The 20039-nt window shown below is 40.0% G+C and overlaps 2 protein-coding genes across 6 annotated transcripts in view; one reads left to right on the top strand and one right to left on the bottom strand.

Moving 5' to 3' along the window:
* Nucleotides 1-5959, bottom strand: part of TGFBRAP1 (transforming growth factor beta receptor associated protein 1) — a 33856-nt gene extending 27897 nt beyond the window's left edge. For 2 of the 4 annotated variants that reach the window (XM_041119424.1, XM_041119425.1), the window contains exons 1-2: nucleotides 5841-5959; nucleotides 2340-3041 (exon numbers count right to left, since the gene is read on the bottom strand). In XM_041119424.1, coding sequence (XP_040975358.1) covers nucleotides 2340-3024 — 685 coding nt within the window. In that variant the 5' untranslated portion in view covers nucleotides 3025-3041; nucleotides 5841-5959. The remainder of the gene's footprint in view (nucleotides 1-2339; nucleotides 3042-5840) is intronic. The other 2 variants (XM_029999296.2, XM_041119423.1) reach the window with 2 other exon arrangements.
* Nucleotides 5960-6109: 150 nt separating this feature from the next.
* On the top strand, nucleotides 6110-18302 carry C23H2orf49 (chromosome 23 C2orf49 homolog). Of its 2 annotated transcripts, XR_005931168.1 has the most exons (5): nucleotides 6110-6328; nucleotides 8075-8241; nucleotides 14022-14394; nucleotides 14973-15230; nucleotides 17330-18302. XR_005931168.1 is itself a non-coding variant. In XM_029999303.2 (4 exons), the coding sequence occupies exons 1-4, from the start codon at nucleotides 6197-6199 to the stop codon at nucleotides 17384-17386; spliced, it is 729 nt and encodes a 242-aa protein (XP_029855163.1). In that variant the 5' UTR covers nucleotides 6123-6196; the 3' UTR covers nucleotides 17387-18302. The 2 variants fall into 2 exon arrangements, 1 of the variants encoding a protein (XP_029855163.1); XM_029999303.2 differs by lacking the exon at nucleotides 14973-15230 and having other exon boundaries at nucleotides 6123-6328.
* Nucleotides 18303-20039: the final 1737 nt, after the last annotated feature.

The raw sequence follows: 20039 nt of genomic DNA, 5'->3' as shown, positions 1-20039 counted from the left end.
TGAATGGCTAATCTATGGATCAACTATGAACAATTCTAACAATCAGTTTTAAATGCAAAGAGTCCAGGTAAGGAAACAGGTTACATACCCAAGAAACTCAAAGATGTTTTACTTTATGATTACTATTTTAAGCAGTTGCTTTCTGTCATTCTAAATTCCAGTCTTAACTCAAAAGCAAATTAATCTAAATCAGTGTCACTTCAAACACTGTAAAGCCAAATACATTAATGCAGAATACATCCACCTCAGTAAGAGAGGCTGAATTTAGCACAGATGCTCTAGCAAGTGCCAAATGAACATGTCTTTACCAGTAAGACATACAAAAGCAAACCCAAATTAGAAGTGAAGATTTACATCAAGCCTTTTCAAGTCCATTCACTTTATAGCAGAGGCCTACCTCAAATGCCAAGATACACAATGCTTATATATTATAAAGGTGCTCAACCATCTTCACAACTTTGAAGACACGAGTGTTAAAGACACTACGAATTTCACCAAGGAAGAACAGCAAGATGGATTATACTAGTCAAAACAACAGTGGGGAGGGAATAGAGGACAGATAATAAAAAACCCCCACAAGCTGAATTAGGCAAGGAAAGACTATGCAATCCATAGCAAGCAGTCTTTGTAACGTTTCTGAGCTAGTAGAAGATAGACTTTGCCTGTATTATGAGGAAAAGGGAAGTTTATAGCATGTTTAGAGCTGCAGAAGTGCATTTGCTTAAGATACCACATACCTGATATACTAGCCCCAGGACAATCTACTTACACAAGGATGTTGGATTTTATGAGTAAAGGTCTTATTGTATAGCTCTCTTCCAGGACACCAGATAAAAGCAAAAGACAGACTAAATAAAATTCTGCTTTCTGACTAAATACAATTATGCTTTTGAAAGTGTATCTATTCTTCTTAAATCATAAAAGAAATGAACCACTTGAACAGAATCTGGTTTGACATTCCTAAAAAGATAAATAAAGATTAAAGTAAAAATGGGATCTCCTTAGAAACATGTCAAAAAGGAATACCTTCAGAGGGTCAATTCACAAATTTTAACTTTCACAGCACTACTAAAATGGTTAATGTCCACAAATACATGTCCACATTTAAAGCAACTAACAGTTTTAATACGAAGCAGGCAACCAAGGTGACTTAGAAAAGCCCTATGTCTGAAAAAAACAAGTTCATCTTGGAACATCTTTAATTTGCATAAACTGATATTCTAATGAGTCTGTACTTCTTTCAAGAAAAACTGGTGAGTTGATGCACATCTCACATTCTGGTCACAAGACAAAACTTCAATATAAACAACTGATTGCACCCTTGCTCTTCTTTGGAATTGATATTAAAAAGCCCAAACCGATGCAGATCCCTGAATTAAGGGCCTAAATAGCTGTGATCTTTGTGTCATGCTATTCCTAATGTGTCAGGGAAGATACACAAACTGCATCTCCTAAATGGAGAGTCATATGGCAAACAGCACGAAAGCATTCTGCCTGTGGTCTGTCAGCTCTGGGATATTGCAGCTTTTTCAAAAAAAGCTCAAGATTACTGACCTCACAGCATATTGTTGATTTAGACAGATTACAGCAGCAGTAGTCCTTACAATCATCTGTCTATTAGACAGGAGCATTATTTCACATAATCTAACTTTGGTTTTGCAATACGTAAACTATCATCTTCTGTAATATGAAGCTGAAAAATACTATTAAAAAAATTAAGCAAACGGGAGCATAAAAAACTGGGTAGTATCTCACAACATCTACAGTTAGGACAGAGTTTAATTCTACAGGAGTTAGGATACAGCTTACTGCCACTAACATTTATTATTAGCACTGTAGTACAACATACATATTTGTGAACCTGTTACAGTCTATAAAATGGACTTTGTATGAACGCCTCTCAATAGCAACTGAGGAAAAATAACTCGTCTACACTAATTTAACAATTCTATAGCAACATCAGGCTCCTCAAACCCAGTCCAGCTAGTCACGCTACAGAGAGGCTGTCAGTCTCTGAAGTTTCACTTGGTACCAACCAACTTTTTTACTCTGGGCTGCAAGACACTACTGCTGTTAGCTCTCTATACAGAAATGAAACTTTCTACAGACATGATTAAATTACAAATAATCAGATTTTTGTGCATTAAAAAAAGTAGGGGAGTTATAATAATGCTTAGTACCAAAAATTTACCATCTACCTTTTTATCTCAACATTCCAGTACAGCCCTGTGAAGAAAATTATCATTATTGTGCAGAACACTTACATTAGTTAAGCTTTGCTTCCCAAATGGAGAGAAAGTAAAGAGAGAAGTTAAAAAAATTACAATCCTTAGTCTCACCTAGGCCTCCGGGGCCAGCCAACAGAAACTCTTGTCTGCCTATCCTTTTCACAATTGGCCGTTTCTCATCACTGCAATAAGGAAATAGATCCTGGGAGACGCCAGTATTATAATTCAAAATGATATACTGTGTAGTAAGTGCAAGACATAAGTAATAACCATCTACAGCCACGGCACAGGGTTGCTCTGGAGTAAACACTTCCTTCACTATCTGGACTCTGTCTTCAAACACCATGAACATTTGAATGGTCCGCCGCTTGACTGAGATAATGCAGACTTCGACACAAAAAGGATCCCCACTCACAGGGTTTTCATTTAATGCGAATGTCACAGCTCCTTTGATTCTAGCGCCAGTGGGGACAGGTTCCAAGTTCATCATGTTAACTAGTGTTATTGTGTTGTCGCAAAGCACAAGAAGCCTGGTGAGGGCAGAGGCCGCTTTCAACTCACTCACAGGCTTCTTCAAGCCCAGGTATTTATGCAGTTGCTTGGTGGCAGCAAAAGTTATTTTTCCAGCTGCTGATACCTTTTCATCCAACAGAAAGTGATAGATAAAGCAGTCATTGGTTCCAATATAGAGGTTCTTTCCACAACACTCAATGCATTCAATGTTGATGTAATTCTTGTCTCCCATTAACATCTCCCGCTCAACAGCAGAAACGAGCTTGAAAGCTTTGACGCTCATTGTGTCTTCTGGGTGATCTGATTAAAGAGAAAAAAAACACCACTATTTACTTCCACACGCATACTCAAATATCAAATTTAACATTCACCAGTACAAAAAATCCATTGTTGCGTTTTTCAATAGTCTATAGTCTATTTCCAACCTGATTACACAAGCCAGAATGAGCACATTAATAACCACAGAAATGAATCGAATTGTATGCTTCCACTTCAAGTCTATTCTGAAGCAGATTCACAACAGCACCCAGCTATTTTGAAGTGATGCTTTCTCCACAAGCAACCAGCATATTATCGGCGCTCTCAGACACTCTGGCACTACAAGTTGTTCCTGCCAGTACTTAGTGATTTATAAACCTCTCACATAAAGGTTTCTATCACCTGTACGTGAAAAGATACAAGCTTCGGCTCTCAGATTTCTAGGGAAGGCACAAGGCATTTAGCGCTACAAGTTAACATCTCACGTTGCTTTACACTAAATTTGGGCCTATTAGTACAGTCTCCTAGTGAAATATCATAGGCATATTCCATTTTAACACATACTGTACATTCCTTACTCTTCAGCAATCAGAAATATGTAACTTCCAAGCTGTTTAAATAATAATTTATGCAACGTATCATCCAACTCATAATAAAAGTCGCTGGTTGGTTTGTTGGTTCTTTTTTAGTATCTGCAGAGTGTCTGTTTTATTCAGTGCTACTTACACATTCTCTGTATCAGACTATATGCACCAGCAGTTATAAAGCACATTCACACAGCAAATTTGGAAGCATGGTCCATAAAGCATTCATTAAGCTCAAGATGCAGTACCACAGAAACTAAGAGTTTCTGTCCTCTACTATCACAACTATTCTGGAAGTCTGTCTTTAAGTGCTAAGCAGCACTTCTAATATTCATTCTACAAACCATACCTACCCTTTTGCAATCAAGCACTGTCAAGGGACAGATACAATTTATAAAGCAATTAATAGTATTTTTAAAAAGAATCTGTGCAATTTTACTGAACTCCAGACTTGCATTGTTTTTATAAGAAACCAGCAGACAGCTGTGCTCAACACTCCAAAGAACAGCAAATGAGAAATTGCTGACCTTGTTTAATCACCTTTTAATTTGTCATGACTGGTCTGTATGGACCACTTAGCCAACACAGGGGAAGACATAACACTAAACATCTTGAACAGATTTAAGAAATAACAATTACTGCTAGTCCACACGTACAATGGAGATATAAAGCATCAAATGAAATTTCTGTGGACCAACAGAGAAACCAACATCAACACAATGCTCTTGTGAACAATCCTGAAACTAAACAATAGTCAAAATGAATTTAGTTTCAAATTATTACATCTAAAAACCCCCTTTGCTTTTGTAAGAGAACATTGAAAACCATGGCAAAAATTTCCAAAACTGAGTGGAAAAAAGGTAAGGCAGACAACTCAGAAGTAACCATTAAGTAAACTTAGACAGAACCAAGAATATAGCCAGAAGCAAACCATGTTACCAAGAGACAGTAGCAAACTTTTATCCAAGAACTTCCTATTTTTTTTCAGAAGTTAAAAAGATTTTAGTTTGGGCTTCCATTATATTATCAAATTGCATCCTCACCTGGGGTGTAAATTAGTGTTCTGACCTTCAACAACAAAAAAACCCAACCAACTAAACCCAGGAAGTACTAGAGAAATAGCCTAAGGTGAAGTGATAAATGCAAGTCTCTGGCAAGACAGCCATGTTATCCTTCAACATTATCAAAGTAAACACCGTGTATTAAGTTAAAGAGGGCTGCCCAAAGGTTGACTGCCAAAAAACCCCCAACCATTTTGAAGAGCCTGGGTGTATCCTGAAGTGATAAACTATTGTCTGGAGAGGTTAGGCAGCTTTCGCTCCTGAAGCTGTGAAGAACTTAACATTCCTGTAGCCCAGAGTAAAAATGTTAATGCATGGCATTGGGAGAACTACAGAATTTTGCTCTAACCAAGATGTATTAAAAACCTCCAAAAAACTTACTAAATGAAAGCAGATGATGAGTAAAAGTATAAAAGAAAATCAAAATAGATACACCATCCCCAAGCAGAAAGAACAAAAAAAATCACACAGTACTACATAAGTCTGGTAGCAAAGAAACTAAAACATTCATACTAGAAAAAAGCTGTGAGAAAAGCTTTTAAGAACAACCAACGTCAACACACATAATCTGCATGTGATTTGTTTTAACAGTTATTTTGTTCTCATTAATAAGAGCTTCAGGGCCTGCGCACACCGCAAAGAAACATGTTTTGCGGAACATGCTGTTCCTTTAAAGTGCAAGAGGCCACCCCAGAGTTACCAAAGGAAGTCAGTAGTGTGCTACTTTTCAGATGTTCAGAACTCCGGAAAGCAAGATAATGGGGATGTCTGCTGTCAAAAAAATAATCAGTAGGCAAGCAAATTATCAGCTTGCTACGTTTCATTTTCTTAAGTGCACCGATAACCCGCAGGCACTCGTTTCCAGTGAAAAGTGGAAGGGAGCTCTCCCCCACTTTTGTTAGGTAACACCTCGCTTTGCATTCACGTTTTGTTTGCTGCTGCTGCTGCCCTGCAAACCAGCACCCTCCCTCCCCTCCGCGCTGCTCGCTCACGCAGACACGCTCCTCCACCCCGTCCAATTAACCGCGTCCAAACTCTCGGATGCCATTCCCCCGGCAGGACGGGGATGGACCTCACCCCCGTCCCACACACACACACACACACACACACACACACACACACGCAGCGACCGCTCCCCGCCCGAGGCGCAAAGGCGACGGAACCTCTCCACCCGCTCCAGGCCTTTCCCCCAGCACCTGCCACCGCCACACCGGGAGGCCGGGCCCGCCGCTTCGAGGCGGCCTTGGAGCGGTGACGGGGCCGGCAGCCGGGGCCCGGCGCCGCCTCAGGCCGCGCTTCTCCAAGACGGAAGGACGGCCGCGCCGCTTCCGGTGTGGCGCAGGCCCTTCCGGTCACGTGGTGGGGAGGAGCAGCCGGCTCGATGGCGGCTCCGTCCCACCCACTTACCGGCGGGAACACCGGGTAACAGGGCCCCGCCCCTCGCCGCCGCTGGCGTCACCGCGCCCGGCGTCACTTCCCGCGCGAGCCGCCGCCTCCCGCGGCATTGTGGGAAAGCGGAAAGGTTGGCCGGCGGGGAGGGGGGGGAAAAAAGATGGCGGCGCAGGGAAGGGAGCGGGCGGGCGGCGGTAAGGAGGAGCGGGGTTCGGGGCGTCCGGACTCGGAGCTGCTGCTGCTGCACCCGGAGCTGCTCTCGGAGGAGTTCCTGCTCCTCACGCTGGAGCAGGTGAGCCCGGGAACCGACCCGGCCCCGGGGGGGGGTGATGGTGGGCCTAGCTCGTTGTCGTGTCTCGCCTCCGCGTTAGAGCCGCCCCGTTTGTTTCTCTGCTTTACTCCGCAGGGAAGATCCCGCCTCCCCCCGTCAGCTACGCGGGGGGTTTTCTCCCGGTCCTCCCGCCGTTTCCAGGCCTTAACGAGCGCGCAGGAGAGCGTTCAGGAAAAAAAAAATACAAAAAAACAAACAAAACGCAGGTCGATTCTCCATAGGTGTTTGTTTAGAGGAGGGCCGTAGCGTGAGAGGTGTCTCCGTGTTTGCAAAGGGGCTGTTTTCGAACGCTGTAGCTGCTAAAGAATAATCTACCCAAATCAGCATGGCTGTGAGACAGCGTTTCCGTACAGTAAAATTACCTGTGGAAAGATCATCTTTACTTTGTTACAGGTGTCACGTTCATCCCCAGTCGATTAAGGAAATGCATCTTACGTAATCAATCAAGCTAATGCTCAAGTATGCATAATTAAAAAAAAAAGGGGTTTGGAAGTGAGTTATAAAGAGGTTTGGACCGTATGAATCTTCAGTTGGTGTGATTTGGAATGCTTGCTACCATCTTGCCTGAAAAGTTTAGGTGTATGAAACAATAGTAATCAAAGTTCTAGGTTTTTGTATGAGCTTGCTGAATTTTTGTGTGCTCTTGTCCATGTAGTTTATGTGGACAAAAGTATATGGGTTTTAGGCCCACATCAGAAGTCGTGAAGTGTTGCCAAAACCAGCTGTGGCAGAGACTTGACCTGCTTTCAGTGACCTCTAGTTTGTAGGCAGTTAGTGGGTTTTTTTCTCTTTTAATAAATTTGGCAGGAGGTACCAAGAGGTTTTGGTTTTGCAACCCTTTACACGATTAGAAAAAAACCTGTTGTTTTGTTATAACTGACAGTTACTAGAAATCTCCCCTCGCAACTTATTTTTGGGGAACTGGGGAAGGAAGCACGGCTCTACATCTGTAAGTTTGAACTACGTTGTGTTCTAGTTGCGTGTTTTTTAAAAGTGTGAAGAAGAGCTCTGGCATTGTAGTTGGATTCAGGGAAGTGTGTTTAAGAGTGCATGAAAACATCAGTTATCAACAGTATGTCTATCATAACTTTTTCCTTGTTTTTGCTGCTATTTCTATTGGAAAAATTGCAGGGTTTTGGACAGGGAGGGGCTGCAGGGTTGACCTGTGTGGGCAAAGGTGATGAACTGCCCAGTACTGGTCGCAGCTGGATCCAGCTGTCTCTGACACTGATGAAGACAGCCCATCACACACCAGAGTTTCAAGCAGAGATGCTCATGGCACCTGTGTTCAAGCGCACTTAACAAAGAGCGGCAGCCATCAGGGGCAGGAGACACAAAAAGACGCACAGGGGGAGGCACATAAGCCGGTATGTTAAGAGATGTGCTTGCAGGTAGTGGAAAAAGAAACCACTATGCACTGACCCAAACATCCTGCATTTCCCGTTGCCTCACTGAAGGGAGGGACCAAGTGTAATCCACACAGAAAACAAGGGAAGTTGGCAGTAGGAAGGCAGGAGACCAGGCTGTCATTGGCACGGGGCAGTTTGTGACCTCCACACCGGTCACCCCTGCAGCCCCCTCGCTTCTAAAACCCGGCATTTATGCCCAATACGCTACCTTAAAGTGGCTTTTGAAAAAAGAAATTATGCCACTAAGATGCTTGTGCTTTGAATTTGTCTTAACAGCTTTTTTTTCTGTTCCCCACAGAAAAATATACTAGTCGAAAATGATGTAAAGATGGACAAAGATGGTCTCACTAATCTCTATATTCAACATGCCATTCCCCTGCCTCAGCGTGACTTACCAAAAAGTAGATGGGGGAAAATGATGGAAAAGAAAAGACAGCAAAATGAGTTGAAAAGTGAGAATAAAAGGTAACTTAGCTTTTATTGGGCTAGACTCGGAGAATTTAGGACAATGCATTTAGTTTAATCTTTGTTTGCCTGAAACTTGTACGGCTTTTGGATGTTGTCAGAGTTTACAGAGAATGCCATGTCAGGTCACCTGTGTCAGAAGTGTTAGATTCTACTACTGCAATAATAGGAAAAAGGGGAAGATAATCTTTTTTTGTTATCCAAATGTTATTAATGGTATCTAGCTTATAGTGCTTCTTTTCAGAGAATCATAGAATGGTTTGGGTTGGAAGGGACCATTAAAGGTCATCCAGTCCAACCCCCCTGCAATGAGCAGGGACATCTTCAACTCCATCAGGTTGCTCAGAGCCCCATCCGACCTGACCTTGAATGTTTCCAGGGATGGGGCATCTACCACCTCTCTGGGCAACCTGGGCCAGGGTTTCACCATCCTCATCATAATAAATTTATTCCTTATGTCTAGTCTGAATCTACCCTCTTTTAGTTTAAAACCTTTACCTCTTCTCCTGTTGCTACAGACCTTATGAAAAACTCCGTCCCCATCTTTCTTATGAGTCCTCTTTAAGTACTGAAAGGCTGCAATAAGGTCTCTCCAGAGCCTTCTCTTCTCCAGACTGAACAACCCCAACTTTCTCAGCCTTTCCTCATAATAGGAGAGGTGTTCCAGCCCTCTGATCATTTTTGTGGCCCTCCTCTGGACCCGCTCCAACAGGTCCATGTCTGTCCTGTGCTGAGGACCCCAGAGCTGGACGCAGAACTGCAGGTGGGGTCTCACCAGAGCGGAGCAGAGGGGCAGAATCCCCTCCCTCGATCTGCTGGCCACGCTGCTGGTGATGCAGCCCAGGGTACGGTTGGCTTTCTGGGCTGCGAGCGCACACTGCCGGCGCATGTCCAGCTTTTCATCCACCAGTACACCTAAATCCTTCTCTGCAGGGCTGCTCTCAATCCCTTCATCCCCCAGCCTGTATTGATACCTGGGGTTGGTATTGATCCTTCATCCCCCAGCCTGTATTGATACAGGGTTACTGGTAGATTTCATGGTACTTTATAATGAAGAAAGTTTAATTATTTTTGTTTCACCATATAATTGTTTAATAATCATATTTACAGTGCTTAAGAAAAGTACCAAAAGCATGTTTAATTATGCTTGGTCCTTGGACAGGGGTGGTCTACTCTAGAGTCAGGGGTTTATGCTGCAGCAGTTTTGTGTGTCCAATTCAAAACTAACATCTGCTTTCTGAAAGAAACATTCTCCCTTTTAAAAATCTTTCTGTTTGTATTTGATTAGAAAACAAAATCTTCCTCAAAAGTTTATTTTATTGAATCTCTTTTCCTCCCGACCTTCCCCCTGCCCAAGACTTTGATTTTGAGGTCTGATGTGCATGATGGTTGGTGTTCTGATTTGGCTTCAGCAGTAAATCCTAAGGAAAGTTGGAAGGAAATTCTCATTATAGTTTTGCAGTATTACAGCTCGTTGATTTCATGAGTCTGTTTTAGCTTTACTAAGGTTTCTAACTGGGAAGAGCTAAACAAATTCTGTCAAGTGATTTATTCTAATTTTTTTTGTTAATTTTTAAAAACATTAGCAGTGGCTAGGACACTGAGTTGTCCTGTTACGTCAGGTTTTTTTTTTTCCATGTGCATAAAAGGTAATAGTACCTTGGTTTGTTTACAACTTGCAACTTGAGGATGAAAGCACGAGGTTAGTGTTTGAATAATAAGACACTGTTGCTGTGCTGAAATAGGTGCAAAAAAATTTTTTATCATGGAAATAAAGATAGCATGTGTTTTTGAGGAGACAATGTTAATTTTTAAACAGGAGAATGGCTTCATCTAGAGTTTATATGTAGACTATGTTTAGGGGCTCTTAGTTTGGTACGCTAAAATTCAGTAATGGTTAAACCTATGTAGTATTGCTGGGAAAATAATAAGTAAAAGGAGATATGTTTAATCTACCAGGCTGCTTTTCTTTACCAGTTGCTCTTAGCACTTAACATCTAGCATACTGGGCTTAGTCTTTTGCTCTGTTAGGCAGTTTTAAGATTTTCCAGCAGTTACGGGTTTTGCTTGTATTACATCTTTCATACTTAATAAATATGCTGGCAAAATACTGTCTAGAAAGTTAATCTCTTACTGCTAGTGTTACTAACCCCAGGGAAATGGGAGAAATAGACTTTCAGCAAGTAAAAGTTGTACAGAGAAAACTTCACTTTTAGTATATTGACAGAAAGAATCAAGGAAGTTCAATCATCTTTTGGGATGTTAAAATATTACACTCCTCATAATTGTGTGCACCACTTAAGCAGAACTGGCACAATGTCATTGTGGAGAGGAGGAAGTAGAACTTGCCATTCTTCTTTTTAAAAACAAAACAAAATTCCTAGGTATTGTGAGGTGGTAGGTTATGTGCAAGTCAGAGATGGGAACTGAGTGTGCTGTTAGTGTGGTTTAGAAGTCAGATAAACTGATTGATCTTGTGAACAACAGGAGCTTTCTGATGCGTTCTTCTGTGGAAAGCACAGCTTTACAATGTGCGCTGGAATTAATAAGAGGCTTGGAGACTTGATCAGCACAGCTCAGTGTGTGTTGGCAGGCCTCTAGTAGTTACAGATAGGAGATAGAAACACATTGAAATTTTAAAAGTCAGTGTTGAATATCGTGTTTAGTTTTACTGCTGGGGATTGATGGCATGTCCTAAAAGACTTGCCGTATATTGGCTGAGCTGCAGTAATGTGTTATACCTCAATACAATCAAATATCTGAGGTCAGAGATGATGATTTCTACATCTTATTATTGAATATTTGAGCTTGCAGACAATCATCCAAATACAAACAAATGCAGTCTATCCAACTTCAAACATTTCAGAAAGTATTTGTGTTCAGGGACAGTTAATTTTGTAGATCTATAAGATCATCTTGCCTGCTGGAAGAAAGAGGATGGTATGAATCTCAAAACGTATCTGTAGTTTCTGAAATGCCATCGAGTCTGAAGACTCTTGCCTGCAAACTCTCAGTTTTCAGGAGTGCTGTGGCCTTGGTAGAGCTCATCATTTCTCCTTAGTCACCTGAGAAGCTGCTTCGGCATCCTCTGAGGACTGCTAACGCGCTGATAATACTGAGTTCAGTGTAAAACATGGTACTTCTGACCAGTTTCAGAGATTCACAGAAGAGGTGATCACCTGCCTGTTTTGGTACCAGGTGAATATTTAGGATAATCAGGAGGTGGGAGCTAAAACCTACGCTTCTCTCTGTTTTTAGGGTGCTACCTTAAGTACCAGGCTAAGCTAGACAAGAATAGGAGTGTTTTTCATTAAATTGCCCTCATAATCAGGAGTTGCTCAGAGTCCATCCTGACTACCCGAGTAATCATGTGAAACAGTGGAAACCCAGATTGCTCAAGCAGAGAAGCTTTTGCTTCCTCTAGTAAATCTTGTATTCTTTACCATGCGCTACAAAGTAAACAGCAGGATTAAAGCATGCCCTCTGTCCAGCCTGGCCCAAAATGTGGCTAGAACATTTCTCTAGGATGTAGGAGATGCACATTGAAATTCAGGTTTCACAGAGTGCCCTGCAAGAGGGGACATGATCCCAAAATGGTGCTTTTCAGCTGTTAGCTAGTGTCAGTGTCCTCCCTCAGAAGAGTGCGGGCTAACATGAGTCCAACTCTGAAGCTTTTAAGCTCCCTGTACTTTATATAAAGAAAGTGAATGTCAAACCCAAGGTTCTGTGTTCTTCTGTGAGCCATGTATCTAAACATTACATGTGACAGTTCTTGATGATACAGCATTTTGGAACTTTCCCAAAGTGATTCTCTGGGAATGTTATCTGTATTGTAGCATGTGGTCATTTGTACAAGTGCTACAATTCTAAAATTCAGTTTAGAATAGATAGCAGTCCTCCTAGAATTGTAGTTAGTTCCTGACTTGCCAGTCTTCACCAAGCTGAATTAAGAAAGAAAAAAACAAAACCCCAAAAAACCCGAAAAACCAAAACCAACCAAAAAAACACTCCATAGGAAAAGCAGACTTATTAAGTTAAGAAAGGTGATGGAAAAAAAGGTATAAAACCTTTTCTTTCACATATTTTGTAAATTAGCTTTCCAAAAAGGCTATGGGCAATGTGTTCCTTCTCAGGAGCGTTGAATAAATTCTTGGACAAAGCCGAAGTGAGCAAAAAGTATCATGTTTTATTTTTGAAGTGTGTGTCAGCTTTTTTAGGCTTTTCAAATCAAATTATACTACTTAATCCAATGGATGTGTTAAACACTATTGTTTCACAGTGTATTTAACTACACACAGTAGTATTTAACTGAAACAACATGCCTGGCTGAACACTCCTAGTCTTGGAAGTTAATTTCATTTTGTAGAAGCTTTCCTAGAAACCGCATCTACTGTAGATACAAATCAGAGTTGTGTCTGATCTCTTGACAAACAAGTCCCAAATGAATTGAAGGTCTCTCTTTGTCTCTATCAGTTCTGGGAACCGATGAATAGAAAAAGAGGAGGATTATGTGACATATGTTGTTGTGAACAGATAGTAATGTAGAAGCAAATCTGAGTAAGAGCTGAGCTTTTTCTTGCTCTACGAGCTCTTAAATTGTGACTCCTTCCACATTCTTTTTAAAGTAACCCCTGGTCTTGACAGAAATTGTGCAAGCGATGTATAATTTCTTAATACGTGAGAATTATCAGCAGCTACTAATCTAATGTTGTTCCAAGTCAAATGAATCGAGTCTCTGCGTGCAGCTTATTTTGAAATCTGTTGATACCTAACATCAATATTGTCAAATTCATTTATTACAAATTAATGAATACATTTCGTTGTTGAAAACACTATAGTTCAACTTTTATTCCTCTGTTTAATATGAGATGATTAAACAGTGTGTACTGAAAACTCAAGTTTCTGAACAGGAATATTATATATATATATATATAACTTAATGGTGGTTTGTTTTTTTTATTTGTTAAATCTGTGCTTTCCAAACACTTTGTCATTCTTGAGCAATGCTTTTTTAAAACTCTAAATTCATGTAGAGTGAGCTATGATAACTTTGTGCTTTATTTTTTGGCAGTCAGGATGTTTCCTGATACTACTGTTTTGATATTAGCTTGATAGTATTCCTTTTTTATGAATCAGTTGTTACTAAATTGGTCAGCTCTGACTACACATAGACTTAAAGACACAAACTATCAAAAACAAAACAAAAAAGTCATTAAATCAGCTTAGGGTTCCTGTTCAAAACCAACTTATTTCAAAAACAGGTATGCTTTTTCTCCTTAACGTTTTTATTCCTTGTCTAACAGTCTTTTAGACTATCTTAACGTTAGGATTTTGAATAAGAGTAGAAACAGGAAGATTTAGAAGCATCAGTTTACTAGGTGCTGTTCTTGTAGGTAAGGTGGCACACACTTTCTCAAATAGTCACCTTTTGAAATGCTTAACGGCTATTATCTCTAGTTACCCTGGAATAGCTACAGGGCTATAAGCATACAGTCTTTGGTTGTACAACTGTAACTGTCTGCCTAGAAAGTTCCTCACACAACCCTCTTTGCTGAGGAGCACTGTTCCTCAGACAACGCCCTGCCCCCTTCACCCCTTTATATTTTGGAAGCAATTTCTGTTGCCAAAGTTTGGAGCAGCTAAGGCTTTAAGGTTAGTATTTTGGGATAGATTTTTACTTCAGGCAGGATTAAATTCATTTTCACTACTCATGTCTTGGATATGCTATTTTTGGATCACCTAGCTTGTGTTTCTGAGAATTTTACAATTTGTATTTTCAGTGTTACAACAGTGGAAGGTTTAAGGAAACGACCACTAATTGTGTTTGATGGCAATTCAACGAGTACAAGCATAAAGGTAAAGAAGACAGAGAATGGAGCTGCTGATCGCCTAAAACCTCCTCCAGCTGGAAGCACCACCAACACTGTTAGAAGATTATCAGTTCCTTCAAATGCCTCAACATATGTTTCAGCCTCCAGTTTATCAGAGGACACTAAACTGGGAATGAGGAATAATGAGGCTAAGCAGAACAATGTTTCAAAGACTAACAGCAGTGTGTTGGCTAGTCTGAAGGCGTACCCTTTGTCTCCAGTAGCAGGAACTACTGTTGTGAAGTTAAAGAGAGCCGTTCCAAAAGAAGAATCTGATTTGCCGGTATGTACATTCAGTATCTTGTTTTGCAGCTTTTTTTTAATTGAAATGCAGGAGCCAAAGGTAGACACTTGTAAGAGTTTTCAAGATTATTTTATTTTGGAGTAATATTAGAGTCTGTATTTAGAAACAGGCAAAAGAGTAGCTGGTTTGGGAAAGATTAGAAGGAAGGAAATGAAGGACTTTGTACTTGTCCATGGGAAACTTGTGTGTGAGAGAGGCAGCTTTGTAGAAAGCATGCATGTAATTTTAAAATGAGTAAGTAGGTGATACTTATGGTGGTGCTGGTAGCAGTCTCAAACACAAACAAAATAATCCTACTGGTAGGTCTGAGAGAGAGAACAGGTGTTACAGAACAACACGAACAGCCTTAAAGGGAGGACAAGTGGTCTGTTTCCTGTAGTAGGGAAGGAAAAAATGGAATGATAACATTTGTAATAATCACACTTGAATGGTTGAGTAGGACAAGCTTTCATTTGTCAAAGTGAAGGAAGAGATGTTACAGGAACTGAAGTGAGATGCTGAGAGCTGTAGAATATATCCTTAGAGGAAGAACACCATCTGTTTTAAATCTCACATAGGAATTGGCAAGCTAGAGGAAGGAACTGGATGTGAAAATCTGGAGAGCTGCCTAGATTGTGGGTCTGAATGAGAAGCCATAACAACAAACCGTACTAGTTGAAGGGAGAGGCCAGAGGTCGAGTGCTCATTTTGAGCCACGGTGATCTTACTCCGGTGCCTGGGCTTCTATAAGATGATGAGAAAGACATGCTGAGATCTTGAACAGAAGGGTGCTGTTCTCAGGTAGAAGACTGATGGCTGAGGTGTTAACCATAAAGGTAAATAGTTAACTTCTTTCTGCAAGTTAGGTTCAGCTACAAACAAATTTTCTGTAGAGAAGAGAACTACATTACAGATGGGGGCAGAATGAGACTGATGAGCTGACATGATGAGAGAAGAGCTAATGCAGGATATATGAATTCAGCAGGGCCTGTCTTTGAAAGTGTAGGTAATGGTGCTGAATGTAGCTGCCAGTTGGGGAGAAAGATAGAACAGTGGTTATTTTTGACAAAGGTGTGATTAGTCTTTAGGGGCTTGTCAGTGAGCAAGGAGCAATGGGCCATCTCCTCTTTAAAACATGCTGCGTGGTAGGGATGGGTCTTATATTGGTATATTCCATCATGATACAAATGAAGGAATTTTCACGTTTCTACTGAAATATGGGAATATCTGGAATAAGTCTGGGCTTCAAAGGAAGAAATAGAAGTATCTATTCTCAGTTGAACTGCAGGGGGAGCCTTAGATATGCAGTGTGCAATTACATTGATTTAAAATTTTCCCAGGACACCAAACCTAACTTCTGTTTTCTCAGTATTGCCTCATGAAATGCTTTCCATTAATCTCTTTTTTTTAAAAATCCTTTCATGAAAGAATGCAAGTAATACCCTTGCTGCGTGGATTGGTAGGTTCTATCAGACTTCTGTTAAACATGAGTACCTAAACATATGGCTGTTCTGAAAGACAGCTTTGGCAACTTTTACAAGAATCATGGCAGAGACCCTGAATCAAATTTACACTGGAGAGTTGTGTTTCCTACTATCAGTATTACTAACTTATTATAGTATTTAGAACTCTTCCAAGTGTTGGTCAGATCTGAACTTACAGAGCTTTTGAAACTTTAGCATACACCTCACAGCTTCTTTATATTTAATTTAAATGTTGTGTAGACACAACAGTGAACACTTTTAAGTGGCGCTGTGTAACTGACACTCAGAAGCTATGACTTCTGACAGTTGACTTTCTGCCTTAGCCACAGTTTATGTTGTTCAAGTAATACTGATAAGTTCAGTCATGCCTTGGTCGTTGGTCAGGCACGTTTGAAGTTAGGCAAGTGTATTGTATGGATGTTACTTTACTGCCTGAAATTAAAGAACATGGTATTGAATAATAAGTGATGCAGCCAGGAGGAATCAGTACACTTAGCAGATGGCTGTAGAGTGTAAAGCCTGATATATTTTTAGTATAATGACAGTAATGATAAATGCCTTCTCAAGCAAGTGACCGAGTTTCAAGAAAAACTGAAGTTCTTGTGCAGAACAGTACAGAACTATGTCTCTGATCTTTGGGTCTAATTCCCTTAAACCTTTCAGCGGTTGCAATCCACAGGATTGCTGTAAGTAAACTAACACTGAAATTCTTAAGGAGAAGAGAGATCTTTAGATTGTGCTCCCCAAAACAGTGTGTTGCAGAAAGTTCTCGAAAACTCATATACCTGTCTTTACTCTGCTTGTGTGAACTATTAAAGCTCTGATTTCTCAGATTTTTTTTTTTTTTTTTTTTTTTTTTTTTTTTTTAGATGATGAAAGGAAATTATTTCACCACTTAATCTCCCATTGTTTTACAATGGGCTTGCTTGATTTTTTTCTGGTTTCTTGGGGTGGAGCTTGAAAGATGAACTCATCTGAGGCTTTGGCAATTGTTTCACTTTTTTTTTATACAGGTCATTACAAAGGAAGACCAGCTTTTCCTTTTCTTTTTCTAACGTTTCTTAGTTGTACGTTTTTTTTTCTTGTACAATCCCGTTTCAACAAGTATTTTAAGGCGGCAGTCTGAAGTAACTATAGAAGTATGTTTTGAAACTCCAATAGGTACCTCTTTCTAAGCTGCATAACTGAAAGATATTTTTGCATAACCAATTATAGGATTAAGAAAACCCAAAAGACATGATTCGCAGGTAGTTAAATTCATTGACTTTATCTTCTCTGGAGAAGTTCTGTGATACTTAACTTTCTCCACAAGATGGCAATAGAAAGCTGTTGTAGTAGCATATTACTGAGTACAGCAACAGTCAGTACTAGATTTGAATATGGCAAGTTAATAATTAACTTCTACTTGCATAGTATATCTAAGAATACTTATATATTTTCTTGTATTCCAGAATGACCTAAAGCCTACGGAAGCAAAGAAGAAAATCCAGCATGTTACATGGCCGTGAAGTAGCTAATGGTGCTTGAAACATAAATGTTACTTCCATATTTTCAAACAGATAAGTCATATTTAAACAGTTTAAGTACAATTCTTTTTAAACCTTACAGGGATTCAGATTGCTGTGAAGTTTTAACAAGTTTAAAAGTTCCCTGTTGTAAAGCTGGAGTCATTATCACCAGTCACCTTAAGAGTGTCTACTCTTGTACACCAGGTAGTTCATTACTTCTTTAAAAGCTGGTAATATTACAATATACTAAAACCCCCACTTTTAGTTTTCGAGATTATTATAGTTCATCTCCTGCATGTCACTATGATTCACACATATAAATATATATTTTTTTTGTTTTGGTAAGATTCAGTTTTGTTCCACTTCTGGTTAAATAGTTAAAATAGCTATTGAGATTCAGAGTGCTCCCAAGAGCCTTCTTGGCTTTAAGAAGATAACTCATTTAGATGAGAAAACTGACCATTCTGCTGATAAGATAGCCCGAGACAAAATTCTTTCCTTTTCGCTGCACAGGAGTGTAGAATTTACAGTGCAAGTTAGGTTGATAATAAGAGATGAACTATTTTAACAGCATTACTTCAAATTGAAGTTTCTCTTATTGACATATGAAATAACAAATGCACAGATGGAAGTATGTTATTAGACTGTTTGATACAAATTTTTGAGAGGAAGTAGTGAATGGATTAGTGCCATGTTCTCTTAAATACACAGGCATATTTTATACATGCATAAGTGTAAAAATGTGCCAATGTAGCAAATTTGCTTGTTTTCCTGGTTACAGTCATGCTTATGAAATACAGGGAGAACCTGTGGAATGCAGGCCAGTGCTTTCTTGACTTGGAGAGGGACAGGGATAGGAAGACAAAGAAGTACCTTGATCATTAGTGTGTATAGTTGCACTCTTAAAAAAAAACAACCAACCAACCAACCAAACAAAAAAACCCCAAACATGTTTTCCCTTCCTTTGATGATTTAAGATGGATGTTGGTTTTCTGTGAAACTTGGTGTTTCTTCTGGGTTATTGGTAGTGCCTTATAAGGCAGAAATCCAGTTAAGCTGATGGAAACATTTTGATTAATTCTCAGTGGCTCAGGGTGAAGCCAGTTTAGATCCATTTTAGATATGGATGGTAAATAATAATAACGCTCCCAGACTTAGTGAAACAAAAAAAGAATCAACTTCTGAATCCACTTAGTTAACCCACTAAAATAAACTGTCAGTACTGATCCAAAAGCTTGTTTACATTTTTAACATTGGTTAATATTGAAACCAAAAACTGTAGCTTAATTCATTACTGACGGAAGTTCTCCATTCACTGTTATGACATAAAAGGCACTTCTCGAATGCTGTAAAATGGTAAGAATGTGTGTTTTGAAATATTGTGTGCTCTTTCCCTTTTACTAAACACTTGTGCAGTTTTTGTACTTGAGTACAGCAAACTTTAACGTAATGTACATTTTGTATGTAAAGAGTTGTCTTTTAAGTAGCCTTATCCTATTTAAATAAATTCAATTAAAAGCAAACAAAGTAGTGCTGACTTGTTTTTGTGGTGTAATTAAGCTTGTTAATTTTATACTGTTATATTTCAGGGGACTTGAAGTGATTAGAACTTAAGAAAAAGCTTACAAGGTAAAAGGCTTGGTACCTACTTTGGAGGAGTAGTAGCTACTTTTAGCAGGAGTTGGTATGTGAAGTGCTGGTCCTTGTACTAGTGTAACAGTTTGGTAGGATTTGTGTTTTGTGGGTGGCTTCTTGGCAGTGGTTTAGAGCCTAGGCTATGTTTTGTTGTAGTTCAGTTGCTAGGAGCATGTGTGTGTTGAGTGATATGCAGAACTGTACTGGAATAATAGCATGATGCTGCTATTGCATGGTATTGTCTTGTTTTCAGGCCAGTATGCTTTCCAGCCTTGTCACATTCCACCTTTCCCCAAAGCTGGGACCATTTTGCCGTCTGTTGTAGTGCTTGGGGGGCAAGGTGTAAGCCATGCTGTTCTTACTACCTTCCACTACCCCCTTGGCTAATAGTAAGCCTTCTTCCCTCAGCAAAGTGCTAGAGCAGACCTGCGGTGTGCTGGGGGGATTGCCAGACCCCAGAGGAGAGAGTAAGTGGGGTGCTTGCCCTCCTTTGAGAGGTGCGGATATAAGAGGGATTTTAATGGCTATTCTTTACTACAGCCTTCATCGTAGAATGAAGTCACCAAAGGATGGAATCTAGTCATTCAGTGAGATCAGGTTAGCACGGCGTGCACGTCAAAAATGTCAGCCAGCCAAGTTCTTCAAATGGTGTACAGTAAACCAAATCTGATCTGATGCATCTATTTAGCTTGTTGAATTAATGAGAGGAATGACCTGTGAGCACTTTACACATGGTACAAAAAGAGACAAATTCACAAGTGGTGGCAGAAACTAGGAGCAAACTTTCCCTACCCAGTTACACACAGAGTAAGTATATTCCTAATTCTTCTTTCCACATCTGAAGATTCCTGTTGGAAGTGTGACATACTACTTTCTTCCTTTTGCTGGTTACAGATGAATTCCATCTGGAAGGTGTACCAGGATTGTATATTGCATAACATGGCCATATTTCTTGAAGTTTGCTTTGGGAAAAGAGTTATCTTCCTTTGGATTGTTTCCTCTTGATTTTATTGTCCTG

The sequence above is a fragment of the Aquila chrysaetos genome, chromosome 23 (genome assembly GCF_900496995.4).
Source record: "Aquila chrysaetos chrysaetos chromosome 23, bAquChr1.4, whole genome shotgun sequence".
Classification (NCBI taxonomy): Eukaryota; Metazoa; Chordata; class Aves; order Accipitriformes; family Accipitridae; genus Aquila; species Aquila chrysaetos.
Note: the sequence above shows the minus strand (reverse complement) of the source record. Positions and strands in the feature narration are given on the sequence as shown.

What these genes read in the sequence shown, in the direction of transcription:
- C23H2orf49 (XM_029999303.2), top strand. Translation starts at nt 6,197, where the DNA reads ATGGCGGCGCAGGGAAGGGAGCGGGCGGGCGGCGGTAAGGAGGAGCGG. An exon ending in TGCTCCTCACGCTGGAGCAG is followed by an intron (nt 6,329 to 8,074) that starts GTGAGCCCGGGA and finishes TGTTCCCCACAG; the next exon opens with AAAAATATACTAGTCGAAAA. An exon ending in TTGAAAAGTGAGAATAAAAG is followed by an intron (nt 8,242 to 14,021) that starts GTAACTTAGCTT and finishes TTGTATTTTCAG; the next exon opens with TGTTACAACAGTGGAAGGTT.